This window comes from Alosa alosa, chromosome 18, assembly GCF_017589495.1.
Source record: "Alosa alosa isolate M-15738 ecotype Scorff River chromosome 18, AALO_Geno_1.1, whole genome shotgun sequence".
NCBI classification, from domain to species: Eukaryota; Metazoa; Chordata; class Actinopteri; order Clupeiformes; family Clupeidae; genus Alosa; species Alosa alosa.
In genome coordinates this window covers 21,686,512-21,704,682 of record NC_063206.1, presented here as the reverse complement: position 1 = coordinate 21,704,682, position 18,171 = coordinate 21,686,512, and the positions used below count along the sequence as shown (strand labels likewise).

Genomic DNA, 18,171 nt, shown 5'->3' with positions numbered 1-18,171 from the left:
CAGCACCTGCGGAATTTCGGTGAATGTTATTTCTTTTCTTATTTTTACTGTCCATATGGTTATTGTCGCTTGACGTCATCCCGCATCATGTGCCATATGCCAAATAGACAGCCATCCCCGCGGTGCTGCGACAGAACTTTGTCAGTATGTCGCGAGCATCAGTGATACCATCAGTACTGGTCATGGGTAAGTTAACCAACGAAAGTATAATACTTTGTATTAAGAAAATAATGAGTTTAAAATATGAATAAGGCTATGTTTTACCTTAATCTTCAGCTGTTTTTACACAGTGTCATGATACATGATGCAACCTGTTGAAGTTGTCAGAGTTGCAGAGTCAAACAGGTGGTTGAATCGTCTAGTGGACTATATAGACAAGGCGTTTATCTTCCGGATTTACATTAACATGTAGGCTACTGTAACTAACCTACAGAATTGTTCCTGTGCTTTAAAAAAGAGAAAAATCTTTTCATGCAGTAGCCAAGCTTTACTGCTACGTTTTTCTCCGGTTGGAATTATTTAGGTACATGGGTAATTTATTGACTTTATCCAAACAGTAGACTAATATTATCATTGGACCAAAGTGAATGATGAACAACATTCACTATCGTCTCTGCTATAAGGATGTCCTCCTTCTTTCCAACCTTTTTATGAGGAAATGTAAACCTTTTGATTTAACAGAATTTAGATACCCTACGTTCTTTTTCCTGTTTCAGGTGCTCTGGCTGTACATATATCAGGCGTGAAGATTTTCTCTAAACCTAAAGACTGCTCTGTCAATTTAGAAGAATGCATAGCAGAACACAATTTGTGCAAAAGAGAGGGGAGCCTTCTCGAATCCATGTGTGGAATTGAAGGTATAGTATTTACCATATCTCTCACATCTACTTTGGTGCATTTTTGCCCAGATATAAACACATGGTGTAATCAGATAGCAAAGGAAGGAGCCCACATCCAGAGATTAAAGAAATGGGCCAAAGCTTCCCCGGACTGGAGTATTAAATAAAACAGTGCAGTGGCAATGGCCTAAGGGCAAACCAAAGAGCTAAACTACATTTCACTCCCCATTCTCTCTAACAAGGTCACAACACGAATGATTTGGAATGGTGGCAAATTTGGATATATCTGTTCATGTTTCTGTGCTGGGTGAGCATGTGTCACCAGAACCAACTTTTGCCCAGTGGAGGATTGCATTTCAAAGACTTTTTTAAGGCCTTTGTGATAGTGAAACAAAGCACCTGCACTGATTGTGAAACCACCCATTTGTCTGATTTGTGTACAACCCCGAAATGCCATAATCTCATTCACATTTCTCTTTGGGCACGTTTGTGTGCAGGTAGACCCTGCCAACTGGAGGACCCTGCCATCTGTAACATGACCATTCAGTTCATGTTGAGCGGCATTTCCATACGGAGAGGATGCTTCTGCCAGTGGGAGGAAGAGCCATGCACCCTCCTGAACCTGCTTACTGCATCCTGCCAACAGCACAAGGGTACAGTAGTGTGCACAGATGCTCCTATTATAGTGCTCTCTTTCAGGTTTGGTATGTCTGGTCACACACACACACACACACACACACACACGCAAACAGGATCAAGGCAGCTGGAGATCCAGCAGGGCAGGACCACACCAAACTCAACTAATTAGCCGTTTGATTAGCAGTTGATTACGGGAGTGTGTGAGTTCAGGTGTTCGGAGGTTTGGTTGAAGTAAACTGCTGTGACTCTGTTTTGTTTTACACCAGGGGTTTTGTGATGAGATCACCCATACTGTATATGTGTTTACTTAGCTGAACTGGTAATAGCAATTTTATCTTCAGTATCTCCTCTTCCTAGATGCTACGTGCTTAAAGATAAGAAAGTAGAAATTTGCATCAAGCACAGAAATTAAACTTTTTAGCCACTGCGGTCCAGAGATAAAAAGTATTTATGAATGTCTCCAATCTACAGATGATGTGAACTCCTCTGCTAAGACACGTTGGAGATCTCAAGAGCTGTTCCAAAAGTCTGGTCCAGCCCCTGTGAGCTGCACACGTGCGCTTCAGGGCTGCTTGTTCAAATTATGTTGCTGTTGTTGTTGTTTTGGTCGTTCACTTACTGTAATAAGACCAAAGTTGTTGATGAATATTTTGAATATATTTACTCAGTCGTACGTGTTCTGTGTTGATTGGTGACTTTTTTTTGTACATTCCTCTACACAAAAATGCTGCTTCCCCTCCTTATGGCAGTTGGTGTTTAATGTGTTACAGCTGAACAAAAGACGGTTCCCAAGATGAAAAGGCCAGATAGTGGTCTCTCAGGATATGGTAATGTCTCCATTTACTCGAGTTTTCCAGAAGAAAGCAATGACATTTTTTTTTGAGATGCTGGGAATTGCAGTGACTAATAATTGGCTTGAGTAGGTCTTGTTTTTCTTTTCCTTCTCTTATCTGTTCTCTCTCAATTAGTGCCTGGCATGAGCTATTCTTGTAGTGGACAAATGAATATTTGCCTTGAGGATGAAGCCTGCAATAGATGGCTGGTGCCTCTGGTGAAGGCCTGTTCAAGCCCATGCAACCAATCACAGTGTGGCCAGAGAATTCAGCAGTTTTACAAGGGCATGCCACAGACTACTGCGGAGAAGCTGGTCTTCTGCACGTGCGAACCAGAGGACCAGGAGTGTCAGGTGATGAGAGCCAATCTGCATGGTGGCACATGTGAGGACACTGAGGAAGACTGGACTTGTTTGGAGATGTTAGACAGCTGTGTGGAGAGCCTGATGTGCAGGTGAGTGACAGGTAGATTTCCTGCTCTTTAGTGGCAGTGAAGTTAGCAATCGCAGTTGACAGGCTAAACGTTTACATCTTCTTCTGTTCCCCCGTACTGTATCATATAATAAATTGGACTATTGTTCTTCAGTGTGAAGTAATTAGCATATGTAACTAATAACTAATGCATCTGCCGGCTATATGTAATTATCATTATCTACAGAGAACGATTTGGCACCCTCTTGTCAAAATGCCTGGGAATTGAGCCAGTTGGCCCTGACGCCAATTCCTACTCTGAGTGGGTTAATCTCATTGACTCACAGCAGAGTTGGAGCCAAGACAGAGAATGCAAAATGGCACTTGTGGCTTCAATGGGCACTATGCTGCAGCAACCATGCAGCTGTGATGGCCTCCCCATCTACGAGCTCCACAAATGCAACATACTCCATCAGCTTCTACACAACAAGTCCATTTTTAGTGAGTTGGAATATACAAATAATTAATTAATCATCATTGTTTATAATGAAAATGCTAATACAGCAAACCTTATATTCAATCTTCAGTTAGTCATTTGGCTATAACTGGAGCTCCTGATCAGTCATCAGAGGCAAATGAATGGATATCTGCACAATGGCGGTGGAGTGGTAAGTTCCTTAGAATGGTAAATTGAAGTCTAATTCCACCTTTATTCAACTAAATGTAAATAAAATTCAAATATAAGTAAATGCTTACATTGTCAATGACAATGACAATAACTGTAAATTTAACTGTAAAGTTTAGTCAGTAAGAAATCAGACCTACCACCACAGTCTAAATGTCTATATAATATATATATAGATGTCTATATAATATATATATAAATGTCTATATAATATATATATAATATATATATAAATGTCTATATAATATATATATATATAAATGTCTATATAATCATAACATCTGTCTTATTCTTTTTACAGATCATCTGTATATATTTGTGTACAGCCTCTTGGTTGTGGCAATATTAGGTGTCGTTATTATTGTTCTGCACAAATTGGGGTGAGTTATATTTGCATTGAGTCTTCTCCGTGGTTTTAGTTACAGCTTTGTAATGTGCTCAGCTGCAGAACTCTCAGTCATTTGTCTGTTTTTGTTCTAAACGTTTGTGTTTTTATTGATAGGAGGCAGAAAGCGGTTGCAGACCAACTCAGATATGGCACTCCTTCACAAAAGAACAGTGGCACTGATGCTAATAGATGTCAATATTAAAAACATCTCCTACAGTATATGTTTAATTACTCTGTATTTCTTGTAGTTTTAGTGAATTCATTCATTGAGCTAAGATACTGTAAATACATGTTAAATTACTGTGGTATCTACTGGTGATACAAAAAAGTCTGAGCCAATTACAGCATTAAGTAAGAAATAGAAAAACATCTGATCTATTGCAGTCAAATACATGAACTAGTGACCCCGATCTGATAACTGCCACTAATCACTACACAAGATAAAAACAACCCTACCTGTGGTTTGTAGAGAATTCTATCACCATTTTTTTTCAGAAAGTCTTTATTTAGAAAGACCAGGGAACATAAAGTATCAGCTCCGCTGTGTGAATAACTCATGAATATACAGTACCTGGGAATGGGATGTTTGCCAAGCATGCCTTGTTATTGGCAATTGATCATAATCTTTTACACGACATGTTCCGCTACTATCTATATTCATGGGTTTCATCAGGTCCCTTTCCACAAGTGTATTAATCAAGCACCATGCAGTCTGCATTGATAATTAAGGTGCTTGATTTTATACACCTGTGGAAAGGGACCTGATGAAACCCATGAATAAATATCGAAATACTAAAACTTTTTGGCAGTACTTAATGGACTATAGGTCTATATTATACTCGATGTGATGTATGCTTTGATTAGCTATACAATCTTTAAAGAGCTGTATTTGTTCATAGGTGAGTGCCCTTCCACCTATTCTCCACTCTCTCAGGCTGAAATCATCATGCCACTCTCTCCATAAAGAGACGCTTAAATAAATATTTTGACTTCCACACAGATGTCTCCTCTACTTTGCATATTATGTGTTCTGATTACAGTGGACAGCGAATGGCTGGTGTGAACAGCACCCTCTTGGTGTAGAATTAGTGCCAGGATATAGCATTTATATTTTACATGCATAATAAAACTTCAGTTTTGTTTACCCAGAGTGCCCTGGTTATTTTAAGGAAAGTCTTTAAAAATGCTTGACAGTAAGTCAGTAACTGATTATTCAGCTGGCTAGAACTACCAACTATTTTACAGTATGGAACTTTCCCCTTTCCATTTTAGATCAAAAGGTCATGGCCATTATTATAACATTGAATAAAGGTGTTGATGTTTTGCACTGTCCCGTGTTGATGAATCAGTTTTTGGTACAAAGTCTGACTTGCACTCTATAATATATTTTGACATTATTGTACGACTAGGCCTATATTTTATCTGTTTTTTTTTTTTTTTTTATCTCAAAGCTCAGGTCCCTTATTAATCCACATTTAAAGAATTAATCACCAATCACTGAAGTAAAGTATATAGACCACAGATAGACCATTACACAACATGACATTTTAAATTAGCTAGCAAATAAGCAGAGGATCTCAAGTTTCATGTGTCTCTTTACAGGTACATTTCTATCTTTTTGTCCTCCAGCTTCTTTTTCCATTTGCACTTTGTAAACAAAGAGACAATACCTTGTCTCTGTGCCTCAATGCACGCTCTGTATTTCTGTTGACTTTTTCGTCCTGTGCATCTGAAATGAAATCTGGACAGGGCTTGATCAATTGTCCCTCTGAATGGTAGCACACAAAACCAAGATGGAGCGCCTCTCTACTCATCGCAAAAGGTCAATGTGTGCACAAGAGAACCTGATATATAACAAGCATTTTGAGGCTCAATGATTTGTGTCATCAATTAAGGAAGGACAAAACCATCACTTTTTTTACATTACAATGCTTTTATTTCATGATTAAATTGGAGTGGGGTTGATTTACGGTGCAACTGACTTATCTTGGAATAAATTTTCTAAGGCCTTCGTTCTACGTGTTGATGTTACATGACAGAAGCACAGAAAAACAATAATGATTAGCCTTTGGAAATACCACACCCCATGTTTTCAGAGAAGATTTAGGAAATGAGCATATATGATGGGGAGATAATGATCAATGTCTCAGTAGTTTTAAAGCCACTCTGACTTCCAGGACCCAGTGTGCCGCTCTGTCTTAATTACAAACACATTGGGCAGGAAATGAGAAGACAGCCCGGCAAGAACAGACAGAATAACCTTTACTGTATACGTGAGGAATCGACTTCTAAGGGACAATATACAGCATGAATGTTATGGGGAATAAGATGCCAGAATGTTAATTAACATGTTTAGAAAAATAGTTAATATTTGTCAGGAGTTAAAGTGCACACATATTACACATAATTTGTCCCCTTATAATTATAAGCTTCTATCTACGTTCTGAGTAGTTCTGAGATATTGAGCTTCAAAGTCTTAGAATTCCATAGAGTTATACTGATAAGCGGAACAAACCTCTTTAGATATACAGTAATGTCCGAAAATGCATACAACTACAAGAAACACCTCACCTCTCTTTCTTAAGGTGTCACAGAATAAGAATATGTCAATAACTCAATTTTGACAAAAAAATCAAATAGAATCTTATACTAAGGGGACGAATTATCTAAAGTTTGTCAGTTAGTAAATATATTTTAATAACAGAAATATAGTGCAAAGCTATATTCACAGAAAAATAATAATTATTTTAATGGCACATCATAGTATGTATTGTTTATAACATATTATTAAATTATGGAACACAATGGCAAGATTTGGCTTGGGCAACTTTGGAGTTGGTTCTGCGATTTAAGGCTTGACAGATGAATTCACCTGCATTTATGACTTTCGAAAGATTCACCCCCTGGATTGGAAAAAAAGTAAAAAACAGCACATAATTAGTTCAACGAGTTGCACACACATTTCTCGAACAGCAGGGGGTGCAACAGAAAAAGGAACCCATGCCCCAAGATTAAAGGTAAATTGAGCTCTCAAAACTCCTCCAAGCAGTTAAAAGGTTAATGAGGCGACGCAGCTGTAATATGAGTGTACAGCAAGGCTACCGTGATCAATGTGAGGGAAAATTCAGTTTTGGCATGATCGAATGGATTTCTAAAGTGCAAGAGCAAACAGCACAATCAATTGCCTGCCTGAAGCACTTAAAAGTCCTGTTGTTACACAGACTGATGTTCCAGCAAGTCTAGACCCCATTGAAATGTACATTGTAAATGTCCTCGGAATTACGGTTGTCTAGAGGTTTTTCAGGAAACCTTGTGTATCTCTGCTGCATCAGAGGTTCTTTGTCCTTCTCTCTCATTCTATCTCTGTAAGATTCCAACCAAATTATAAGATGAGATACATATTTATCAAACAGATTAATTTATACACTTCCCCCTCTACATCAATTATAAATGCATGATGTGTTTTATCCATGAAAGTCATATGAGACAGGTGTACTCTATGTAGATAGAGTACAAGCATAGATAGATCTATGCTTTTTCTCAGATGGGCTGCACCACCTCCATGAAAAAGAAACAATAGAAGGATTGATTTCTCAGGCAATATAAAGACACGCTTACTGTCTCAATGCCCATGCCATGGAGCATATAGACAACATCTTCGGTTGAAACGTTGCCTGAGGCTCCTGGGGCATATGGGCATCCTCCCAGTCCTGCCACGGAAGAATCCACCACAGAAATCCCCATCTGCGTCAAGCCGAGCACAACAGGAAAGGCTTTCAGTGCCCACAAAAGGTGAGTTGGGTGTAAAGTCCCCCTACAATGCTATCAGTTATCCTTTATTATGATGTTCTGTTCCTGTGTGGTTTTGTTGCCTGAGAATGTGCTGCATAAATCAAGGAGGGGGTTTTCGACGTGGCTTTGTTTATTATCTGGCGTTGAGGGCTCCTTTTTGTAGGAGAATGGAGCACTACACTACCCAGGAGGCCTAATTATCCAAGACAGAACTCCTGCGAACAGCAGCACTGCTTGTATATTGGTGCAGCGTGTCGTTGCAACTATCTTCAAAATTTGGCAGGAAACAAACTGAAACAGAGCAATCTCAGTTTGACGATACCGGCACTGAAGGATCTGAAAATACACTTTCATAACATCCATTCACTGTAATGGCATGATTTGTGAATATGTAAAATTTTTCACAAATAATAAAACATACTTTTTCTTTCTCTCATTCTCAGGTTTTAAGGCCCTTTTCAAGACAACAGACAGAAGAATGACAAGACAGAATAAAACACACACTGTGGTTTTCCCTTCACGGCCATTCCAAAACCAATGTGTATAATACTTCATTGCAAAAAACTGAACACTTCCGCCCAAAGCCATAAAATAACTCAAATTTATTAACACAAAGACCCCATCTTCAATCCGGGAGCACAATACCCTCAGTCTTCTGCTCCTGAATAAATATCATGCCCCCATATGAAATAATAATCACCTGTAAGAAAAGGTCTGCCTTGTCTTTTTGAACTTCCTCAGATTCAATTTGGTTTTCACGGTGCGTATAATCAGTGTAATTGTAGGATTTCTGCACACAGTGGGGAAACTGCGTACGACTGCGCTATATGTGTCTGGTCTCCATATGAGGATTAATGATGCGTTGTAGGCCATTCTAGCACGTCTGAGCTTTCCTTGGATTGCAGAGGTCTTGACTTTTTGTTCTAATCTTACAGCGTACCCTGACAAAACCCCATTTGACATTTTTGTTTTTTTGCTTGCATCAACAATGTTTTCACACGAATGTGTGAAACAAGGTTTTTGGTGTGTTTTTCAACTTTCTAAAATAATACAAAAAATGAACAGATGTAAGATAACACATGGTAAGGTCCATTGTTTTCCAGACCAGCAATGCAGGTGTGCAACTTCACTTGATGCAACCAGGTGGAGGAAACTGTATGACATCTCTCTCCCAGGACCCTGGACTGGGCTTTAAATCCATTAAGCTATTTACAGGAGCTTCTGGACTCCTTTCCATTTGTCACAACAAATTATAAAGCCAGGCCTGCCTATTTTTCAGGACCGTTCGCAGATTAAGATATCAGAATGTTTTCCACATGTCCCTGCGACTGTCTGGAGGATCTTAAAGACGTTTTCCAGCTTCCGAGACCGAGCCAGATGTCGGGAGCATCTCACAGTGAGGTGAAATTAACACACTTATCCTCCCCCTGACCCTACACAGTCGGCGAGACATATCAATGCCGTGGTCCCTTTCACCCTTCAGGCAGTGCAGAGTAAACAAAAAAAGAACAGGAGCCTGTTTTCCCTTTTTTTAAACAATGGTTGTAATCGGTGCCTTTTCTCAGGGACAAGGCCTCATTTCATTGGAGGGCTGTGTGAGCAGGCTGTAATTGCTGTTTGTGTTGGCAGAGGGTGGGAGCGTTCCGTGTCGGTGTGCAAGCGCGATTGAGATTTCCAGACCCTTGGTTTCATTAACGTCAGCGCAGGATATTGTATTGGGCAGACGGTTTTGTTGTGTAAACACGGCACGACGATAATTTACCGTGCCAATCCTCTCGTGTCGAGACGCTAACGACGAGCAACCTGGAGGGTTCCCAGAGCAAGCTTGTTCCCCACTGACGGAGCGGTGCGGCTCGAAAACGGCGGCTAGCCCAAAGTGAAAAAAACACTACCGTTTTCTGTTGCAACGCGCGCAGCCACTTGGGGAACAGCGGTCAGGAACTCAAAATTGCAAGTGTTCAATTAACTTAACACAGTCAAGAAACCAGATGTGGAACTGCTGCTAAAGGGCTTGCATTCAATGAGCTGTAGCCACTGCGAAAAAAAATGCTGAATTCTTGGGAAGGTTATGAAACCTCATTTTCAGTTTTTCTTTCTTCAACCACAGGGTCAGGGTTACCGAGCTCTGTTTGGCAGCTCAGGCCGACTGGTACAATGCTCCACAGGTGAATGAATAAAACTTGAGGGGGAATGCCGCACCGCACTCCTAATGTTTTTGTTTGCTTAGAGTCGTTTAGCAAGTTGTGCTTGTGAACGACTGGTGTAGCCTACTGACTCAGCTTTTGACGTTCTCTGTGTGCAATTGTACTGGAGGCTCATGGCACAATGTGCTGACAACTTTCCGTCTTGGGACAGTTCCTCCCAGCAATAAATAAACACGACTACCTCTATAAAACCACAGCCGTTCATTTTTGGCCGATCAGAAGGTAGACAAAATATAATGAGTTATTTTCAAGAAAAGACGGAAATTATAAGTCAGGATCGGGGCAGGGAAGCATGAATACCCTCTATGATCTGGGAGCATGTGTGCATGCCAAGGTAAAGACCCTACTCCTTACACACAAATGACTCAGTTTAAGCACCTGGGCGGGATACTCTGCGTAAAGCCAGAGATGCACAGTGACATGTTGAGTGAGTAAGTGTGCGAGTGTTTGTGTTACTCTATGTATGTGTGTGTGCGCATGTGTGTGTGTGTGTGCGGCGCATGTGTGTGTGTGTGTGTGTGTGTGTGTGTGTGTGTGTGAGTGTGAGAGAGAGAGAGAAAGAGAGAGAAAACAAATCATAGTGTAGCTGTACTTCAATCCATCTCTTAACTGTCAGTTCAGCAGACATCACTTCATCAAGAGCAAAGCCCTTAATCCCTGTCAAGCAGTGAGATTACAGTTCTCAGTAAATCTCAGTGATAACGCAACCACACCGTACAGCCAGCTACCATTCACAGCCAGCTACTAAAACAAAAACCCCTGAAAGTTTTACACGGTCAGAACCCCTTGTTTTCCCAAGGCAAAAAGAATTTGGTGGGGCTGGCTTCCAGTTCCATAACACGTCCCAGGGCTGTGGCTATTAAACGAGCGTGCCTGAGGGAGAGCTATCCTAATCTCGCCCTCTCATTGAGAGCAATATTTTCCACTGAATGGCCCACTCGCTCATTCCCATGGCAACCAGGGGGAACACACTGCGCCAATCTCAAGAGGGCTAAATCTCCAATAAGGCTCCAATAATTCTTCAGCGGCGGTCATCGGAAGGTTAATTGAGACCTGTAGAACCTTGTTGACCATAGCACATGCTGGATAAAAGGGCTGGAAGTGTTTTTTTATTTTTTTTTATAGACAAATCTGTTAGGTACCTATCATGTTTTGTTTTTGTGAATATATCTGTCAAAAATTACATTATGTAATCATAAGGAGACTGCCATTGGCTATTAGAAATGGCTTTATGCTGTCACAGTGGCCTTCCTACCACTGACCTTTCTCAGGATCACAACATGGGAATCTGTCCCATCTGTGAAAGGGTCACAGTCCATCAGGAGCATCAGAAGAAGCATGAGAAGTCAATCATTCTCAAAGTTACAAGTTCAAGTTCAAGTAGAAACAAAGAAACAGTACTACATCTACACACATACCGGTAAGTCAAAACAACAACACATTACTCTATCATTTTGGTTACATTTTTATATTTTTTTGCAGTCCTATTCTCTCATTGGCAAATCTCTAAAGAGATGCAGGTGCCAGGGCTCCCTACGAAACCCGAGATCCTCAATCCTACAAATCCTCAATCTTATTAGCATCTTGTTCTACCAGCTGAGAGAAAAAATAGTTGTGTGCTCACTTTGGAGTGTATACTTCCGCAATTAGCTTCCACTAGTCGTCTTCTTTTTTTTTTTTTTGCACAGCACTTGCACTCCACGTCAGTTGCGATTTCAGTGTTACCGGGGGGTGTCATCATCATCTGTTGCAACAAGTCTGCTCACATAGTGTTTCATACTTCTTTAACATACTGAGAGAGTGGCTATACATCTACACAGTAGAAGAAGGCATTTTAAGTGAAGGTCCCTAATCTGGAAAAGTTGAGGGAGCCCTGGGCCTTGAGAGTTGCAGCCAACCCTGCAGTCCCCTGGAAGCAAAATCAACATTTGAAGGACTGGAACCAGAGGGGATAAGTGACATTTTGGGCCAAACTGAATGTCATACATCAAACAAACAGGCTTAATGAGATTTTTGTGCATTCAAAGGTCTTCCTCTGGGGAGTCAGATATGTGCTTTTAATGCAGACGATGGAAGTTAATAACTACAGTCAAGTAAATGGGATGGTGGTCCATTTCTTTTTTTTATGCTTCACTTGTGATTTTACCAAAAATCATTTACAATTCATTAGCTCAAACCCATAAACTGTTTAAGCAGGTTAAGAGCATATTTCGATTTTCGGGAGAGCTAAACGGAGCTTGGCTCCTCTAAAAAGGACACAAACTCCCTTGAAAGCCTCGCCTGAGGTGTTTAACTCATTGAATGCCAAGCTGTTTTCGGAAGCTTTGTCCTAGAGTGCCAGCAATCTAGACCATTGTTGAGGATTTTTGTACAGCCACAGCATATTCTGTGTTATAGCTATGAACACATACAATGGTCGTTTGAAAGGTGAGACTTTAAGGTCTCAGTGGGTGCAAACCGTGTATTTCTACACGCCTCTGTTCCTGAGAAATCCCAAGCTAAACAGTGGCTAGTTTTCATCAAAATCCCTGTTTTTTTTCTAGAAATGGAGATATTGCGTCTTTTATGAGTCACTATCCCTCTTGCAAGCGCGACTCGGCCTACCACCCACTCCGCTAGGCCCGGCTCATGGTGGAGGTGGAACTCCCTCCTCAGCACGGTGTTCAGTCACTCCTTGTAATGTTTTTGACCTGTCGTGGTCAGAGTCATCTTGTCTTAGTAGAAAGGTGGACTCATCCAGCATTGTCTGGCGAAAACGCACCTGCTGCAATATCTTTTTCTTAGACTTTTTCATTTCTCCCTTCAGCACCTGAGAAGTGTTGCCTGCAAAATTTCTGGGAAGAGATCTAACGAGACCTGCCACCTAGTGATAAACCCACGAAAATAAATGACCTGATTTTGACCTGGCGTGCATGTCACTGATAGGCTAATCAGTGACTGATTCGAAACAAAGCGGCAACCATCAAAAGCAGAGTTAAGATCAAACGTCCATATAAAATGTCCAGATCTTGCGTTTTCATGAGTTTTCGATAGTCATATATTTCATTTCCATTCATCACAGAGTTCCCAAAATCACATATAAGGTGTGTAAGAGTGTCAAAAAAAAAAAGCTAAAAACGTAATATTACGTTTTTGGCACTTAACGCATTAGCACTCAATGAGTTAAGGGAGCTCTAAGAAATGGTCCATTTATTGTGTTATGGTATATTTTCGCTAGAGTCAGTTATCTGGGACCTCACAGTAGTGCTTAAAGCTCTCACTAATGCTGTCCCTCAAAACTGCACTTTTACTGGTCTTCGATCGAGCGTGTTGGTGGCACTTGATCTGTGGATGTAACATTGACGGTTTGAAGCAGATCATTGCACTTGAACTGTGCATGCTGATGGAAACTTGTTGCGCTTGTTGCGCTCGATTCATACCTACCTCAAATAATAAAAAATGTAAAAAATATGGAGCCCAGGAGGTGTCATTGCAAGATATTTTTGTGTATCAAGGGAATTGTGCACTCATTTTACTAAATTGTGCTCTCAATTTAGTAAAACGTGCGCACAATTTACTAAATTGTGCGCACATTTTATTTTATTGTGTGCACGTTTTACTAAATTGTGCGCTCAATTTACGACAATTAAAATGAGAGCACAATTTAGTAAAATGAGCGCACTATTTAGTAAAACGATGACGATGTATCCACAAGTTTCGTGGGATGCTCACTGGAGACACAATTGTTGATTGATGAAACTTCCGGATATAGCTGGGAGCAGCAGTAAACTTGTGAGCTTAAAGTGGAAATAAAGCAGTGAGAACTGTGACCATTTTTTGGTTGCTTTTTGGTTTCATTTTTGAAGATACATGGATTTTCATTAAACCTGACATTCAAGTAGTTTCACTGGAAAATTAAGAATTTCATTTCATCAGAATGGTTAGCGTTTGTTCGTGGATGTTTTATCCATTAGCGGACGTTCACTTTATTTCAATATGCCTACGCAAATTCTGTTGATGTTTGTTTTTGTGTTTGTACAAGAACAAGGGCCGCTGTAATGTAGCCTGTAGGCCTATCAGAGACAGTACTTAATTAGATTTAACTTCAGTCGCAATAATGTGTTTGGATGTTCTCGCACAACTTGTGGATTACCGCAACCTGAAAATGCAGTTGCATCGTTGATGAATTGGTGAATAAACTTGGGGGAGCGAACTTCTCATGTGTGAGTAAGAGGTTTCTTTTTGTGATTGAGTAGTATCGATGATTGCATTTGTTTCGCTCAAGTAGTAATGGAAACTATTTGCAGAGACATGCGAACCTACTGAGAACCTGTTGTGGGTACGCTAGCCTACGTCTGACTTGTGTAGGCTACTCTGTAGTAGCCTAGCCTAGGTCTGTGATTGTGACAGGCATGGTTTTGTAGGTAGACGTTGTTTATGGACTGTAAGGCGTCTGAGTTTTTATTTGTTTATGTAAGCTAACATAAAATAACATGCTGTTCACTTTAAGTAAATAAATGCACGGATGTGCCGCTTGTAGCAACCATAGATTTTTAGGGTTCATGCTATGCTAGTTACAGTATGTGCTTGTTATGTTATGCTATGCTAGTACTGTTTCGCAGCTTCTACCATGATAATACATTGCAGAACAACTGAGTATGGGTGTAAAAATTAGTGTAGTCTCAGGTGATCAATGTAGTCCCCTAGCCTACCCCCTCTGCACAACCTATCAAGAGTGTGTTAGTTGGTTAACTGCTGTTTATTGGGCGTTCCAGTGTTTCGGCTCGGATGTCCCTCAGCGACCGCATTGCAACCTCCAACATCTCGCTTTAATGACAGCATTTGGCACGTAGGATTGGACGTGATATATCTTTTATTTTGGATGAGATGTCCCAGGTTCATTTCCTGGCAGCAGACACTCTCCATCTGTGCCATGTCAGTGAACATAGGGACACAACCCCCACCTAAGCACCACCGATTGTTTTCTGTGCGCTCAGATACACCTCTCTCTCTCTCTCGATCATCTATTTCTCCTCCATAGTCAGGCTCTGGGGGCACTAAAACTCCCACTGCTCTTACTGGCTCAAAAGCATAGGCAATTGGATGCCTGTCCTCATTGGTGGGTCTATCCCATTCGTCCATATCCATTTTGTTGAGGCATAAGCTGTGAGGCTATGGCAGCCGCTATGCAAACAGCATAGAATGTTGTACCAACCATTCTTGTGATGTCATCATTTTCTGAAAACAAAGATGGCGGCGCACAGCTGAAATTAATGCAACTTGTTTGTGCTTTATTCTGAATAACGGGTCATATTTCTGACTTTATTTGTATTTAAGGTATATTTAAATATTTAACTAGTGCTATAGACATCTGTTTTATTTGACTGCTTCATTTCCACTTTAAAGGTGCAGTCAGCGATTTTGCAGGAAGTAATTTGTGTTTATGTTTATATCTAAATTCAATATCAGACGCTTTTGTTCAAAACAACATACATTATTTGAACCAAGGACCAATCGAAACAAGCCAGAGAGGTAGCTCACCCCTACCTTCTGTAAGCCTATTCCCAGGGGCGATTCTAGGGGCGGGGCCACAGGGGCCCGGGCCCCATCTGAAATCTCATTGGCCCCTGACTGGCCCCTGTACCGTCAATCATCAATAAGTGTCAAACTTGTTGAGAACGACGATCAGAGATGCAATTCCATTCCCAAACAACTGGTGGCAGTAATGCACCTATGAAGCTTGAAAGCTAAAGCAAACAGTGAACTGTAAAAGAAACAATACATTTGGCTAACCAGAAATGTCTCTGCTAATGTGAAGAAACGATACATTTGGCTAACGAAAGTATCAGCTAGAATTCTAACGTGAAGAACCGATGGCAGCGTTTCATCCTCCACAGAAGTTTCTTGGTAAGTCACAAATCTCTGTTGGTTATCATCATTATGTGAAAGGGACGTTTATTTGTTGCTGTCACAATATGTGAAGTTTGTCAATTAAATTACGAAGCAGCAGCAAGCTTGCAGTGAACTGTTAACATTAAATTAACGTTAGGTTACTTGAGTTGAGGTTTGATTGTTTGTTAGCATGCTGATAGATTGATTTCATGTATGGAAAGGTAATGTGTGAAGTGTTTGAAATGGTGTTATATGAAATGCAGAGAAATGGACATCCTGTTTGTTTGTTTGGGGTCCGAAATGAATAATATTACATGTGCTAGTGCGCCTTACCAAATGTGAATAACGTTGGATTTTTTTTTCCTTGAGGAAAAAGTTTGGCAGCTGCTAACATGAACATGAGAATACATGCCTAATAGCTAACGCTACGTTTTTGTAGTTAATGGGAGCTATCATTGCAAAGTTATTAACCACTGAGTTTATTTGATTCATGGGCTTCGCATGAATTCTGTCTCAAAGTGTTAGGACAAGGAGAGTTTCATTGAGATAAATTGGTTAAATGTTCTACTCACTCAAGCTTTATATGATTTAAAATAATAATAACTGGTTTTACAGTTGGCAGACGACATGCTAAATACAAGCATGGATTTTGTGAAACACGCATTTGTGTTTCACCTACTGACTGGGATGGCGCAGGAGCTGGTGACTTCAACCCACAGTCTTCAGAACCACCAGTCACCAAGCATAGCTGCTCCTAATGGTATGATGCTATTTCCTATTGCCACTACAGTGAGCATATTTTGTCATTCATTTTAGAAACGCCAGGTTGACAGTGGGTTATGAAAGTTAATAACAATTAAGTTACTCAAACTTGTTTCATTTTCTTCTCTCCAGACATTTCCCATTCTAGAGCAGATGGTTCTGTGCAACCTCTCCTAAACTGGTATTCCGCAAGATGCAGCACGGAAATAGGAAGAGGCCACTCAATGACTTCTGATACAAAGACTTCAAATGGTAGGAATATTCCATCTTTAGTGTTTTGCTACCCCTTCCTTAATTTTCGCTTTTAAATGACCCATCGTCAGTCTTCAAATCAGAATCAGGCTTTTCTAACTGGAAGCAAGACGGTGGCTTCAAAGACCATTCCAAATAAGACCATTGTAAAAATAGTTGTTGAAAAAATTGTGTATATATGATGTAGTGGTTGCTCACATGCTGTGTGTGTGTGTGTGTGTTTGTTTTAATGTACTCAAACTGGCAGGGAAAGTGGTTTCTCTTATCAACAAAAGGGGAAACAGTTAAAGTAAAACTTGTTTAATTGAACGAAAAATGTGTGTATGATGATGTATGATTTCTGTTTAAAATAGCAATGTATTTCCACCGAAGTGTCTATTATATTTTAGCTTTATATTGTGTTTTCAATGCACATTATAAATAAATGGGAAAATTGTTAAGAATTGTATTGGCTTATTTGTTTTTTAGCATTTAGCATTCAAGTATTTGAACAAGGTAAGACTGGTGAAATGTATGCACCTTACTACTGTGGTGTAGTCTAGTTAGCTGTAGTGGGTATACTGTGATCAACCCCAAATATTAATACCTACTGTATCCTTGTCTGTTTTAAGTGGGTATACTGAGATGGTGATGCTTTTTAAGTGGGTATACCAGAGACTTTCTAATGAGGAGACACAGCACTCAAAAAATCCTCCATAGAAATGCATGGGGCTAGTTTGTAACGCCAATATGGCCGTTGTCTACACATATCCCACCCCTTCCTTGGCAAAACGTCAACATGTGAATACATTGAGCCAATCATGTGGTGTGATGTGAATACATTGAGCCAATCATATGGTGTGTTGTGAAGACATCGTGCCAATCATGTGTTGTGAACTCGCTGCTGGAGGAAGATTGGTGTCGTGAAGCCTTGCGCATGCACATTTCTGCCGAATAGGATGCCCGATGAGTGACCAAAAAGCGTTGCAATATGGCCGTCGAGTGGAGGGACTTGCCTAAAAGGACTTTGGGTATACCGCATATAGACCTGCATATCACGTAGACAACGTGCCTCTGCCTTACTGAACAAGGGATTTTCTGTGTATGGATGTTGACCAGTTCTTGGCCCCTCAGTGTATGATGTGGCCCCTTTATGGCCCCTGTCTCAGAAAAATCCTAGAACCACCACTGCCTATTCCTAGAGAAACTCCACGCAAAGTTTCATTGTTCGGGGAACAGGCTGCCCCTACTTTGTTTATTTCCAGTTTTTCGGAGCCTGGGTTACCTACAAAGACTTTTTTTTACAGTGGGCTCACAGAATGGGCAGCCAGTGGTCATGAGGAGATGAGTGCTGAATGTGACAAAAAATGTTGAAATTGCGTAAAATCGCCGTAAAATACCATGGCGAACAGCCAAGGTAACATTATGTGGCGTGATAACTATTAGCTTGTGAGGTTGGCGTTAGCTAGCTAATATAATCTAATACTCCCTAACTAAGGCTAGGGCTAGCAGTTCG

The 18,171-nt window shown here is 40.5% G+C and overlaps 2 protein-coding genes across 8 annotated transcripts in view; one reads left to right on the top strand and one right to left on the bottom strand.

Annotated features, from left to right (window-relative positions):
* The first annotated feature begins 121 nt into the window (after positions 1-121).
* gfral (GDNF family receptor alpha like) lies at positions 122-5,018 on the top strand. Its single transcript, XM_048270047.1, has 9 exons — positions 122-186; positions 717-857; positions 1,337-1,492; positions 2,249-2,305; positions 2,447-2,765; positions 2,970-3,223; positions 3,310-3,390; positions 3,709-3,787; positions 3,910-5,018. Exons 1-9 carry the CDS (start codon positions 147-149, stop codon positions 3,995-3,997), a joined length of 1,215 nt encoding a protein of 404 aa, XP_048126004.1. The 5' UTR covers positions 122-146; the 3' UTR covers positions 3,998-5,018.
* Positions 5,019-5,714: 696 nt separating this feature from the next.
* Positions 5,715-18,171, bottom strand: part of hmgcll1 (3-hydroxymethyl-3-methylglutaryl-CoA lyase-like 1) — a 30,549-nt gene continuing 18,092 nt past the window's right edge. For 6 of the 7 annotated variants that reach the window (XM_048270616.1, XM_048270617.1, XM_048270618.1 and 3 more), the window contains 2 exons: positions 7,414-7,539; positions 5,715-6,698 (listed from right to left, as the gene is read on the bottom strand). In XM_048270616.1, coding sequence (XP_048126573.1) covers positions 6,588-6,698; positions 7,414-7,539 — 237 coding nt within the window. In that variant the 3' untranslated portion in view covers positions 5,715-6,587. The remainder of the gene's footprint in view (positions 6,699-7,413; positions 7,540-18,171) is intronic. The other variant, XM_048270620.1, reaches the window with a different exon arrangement.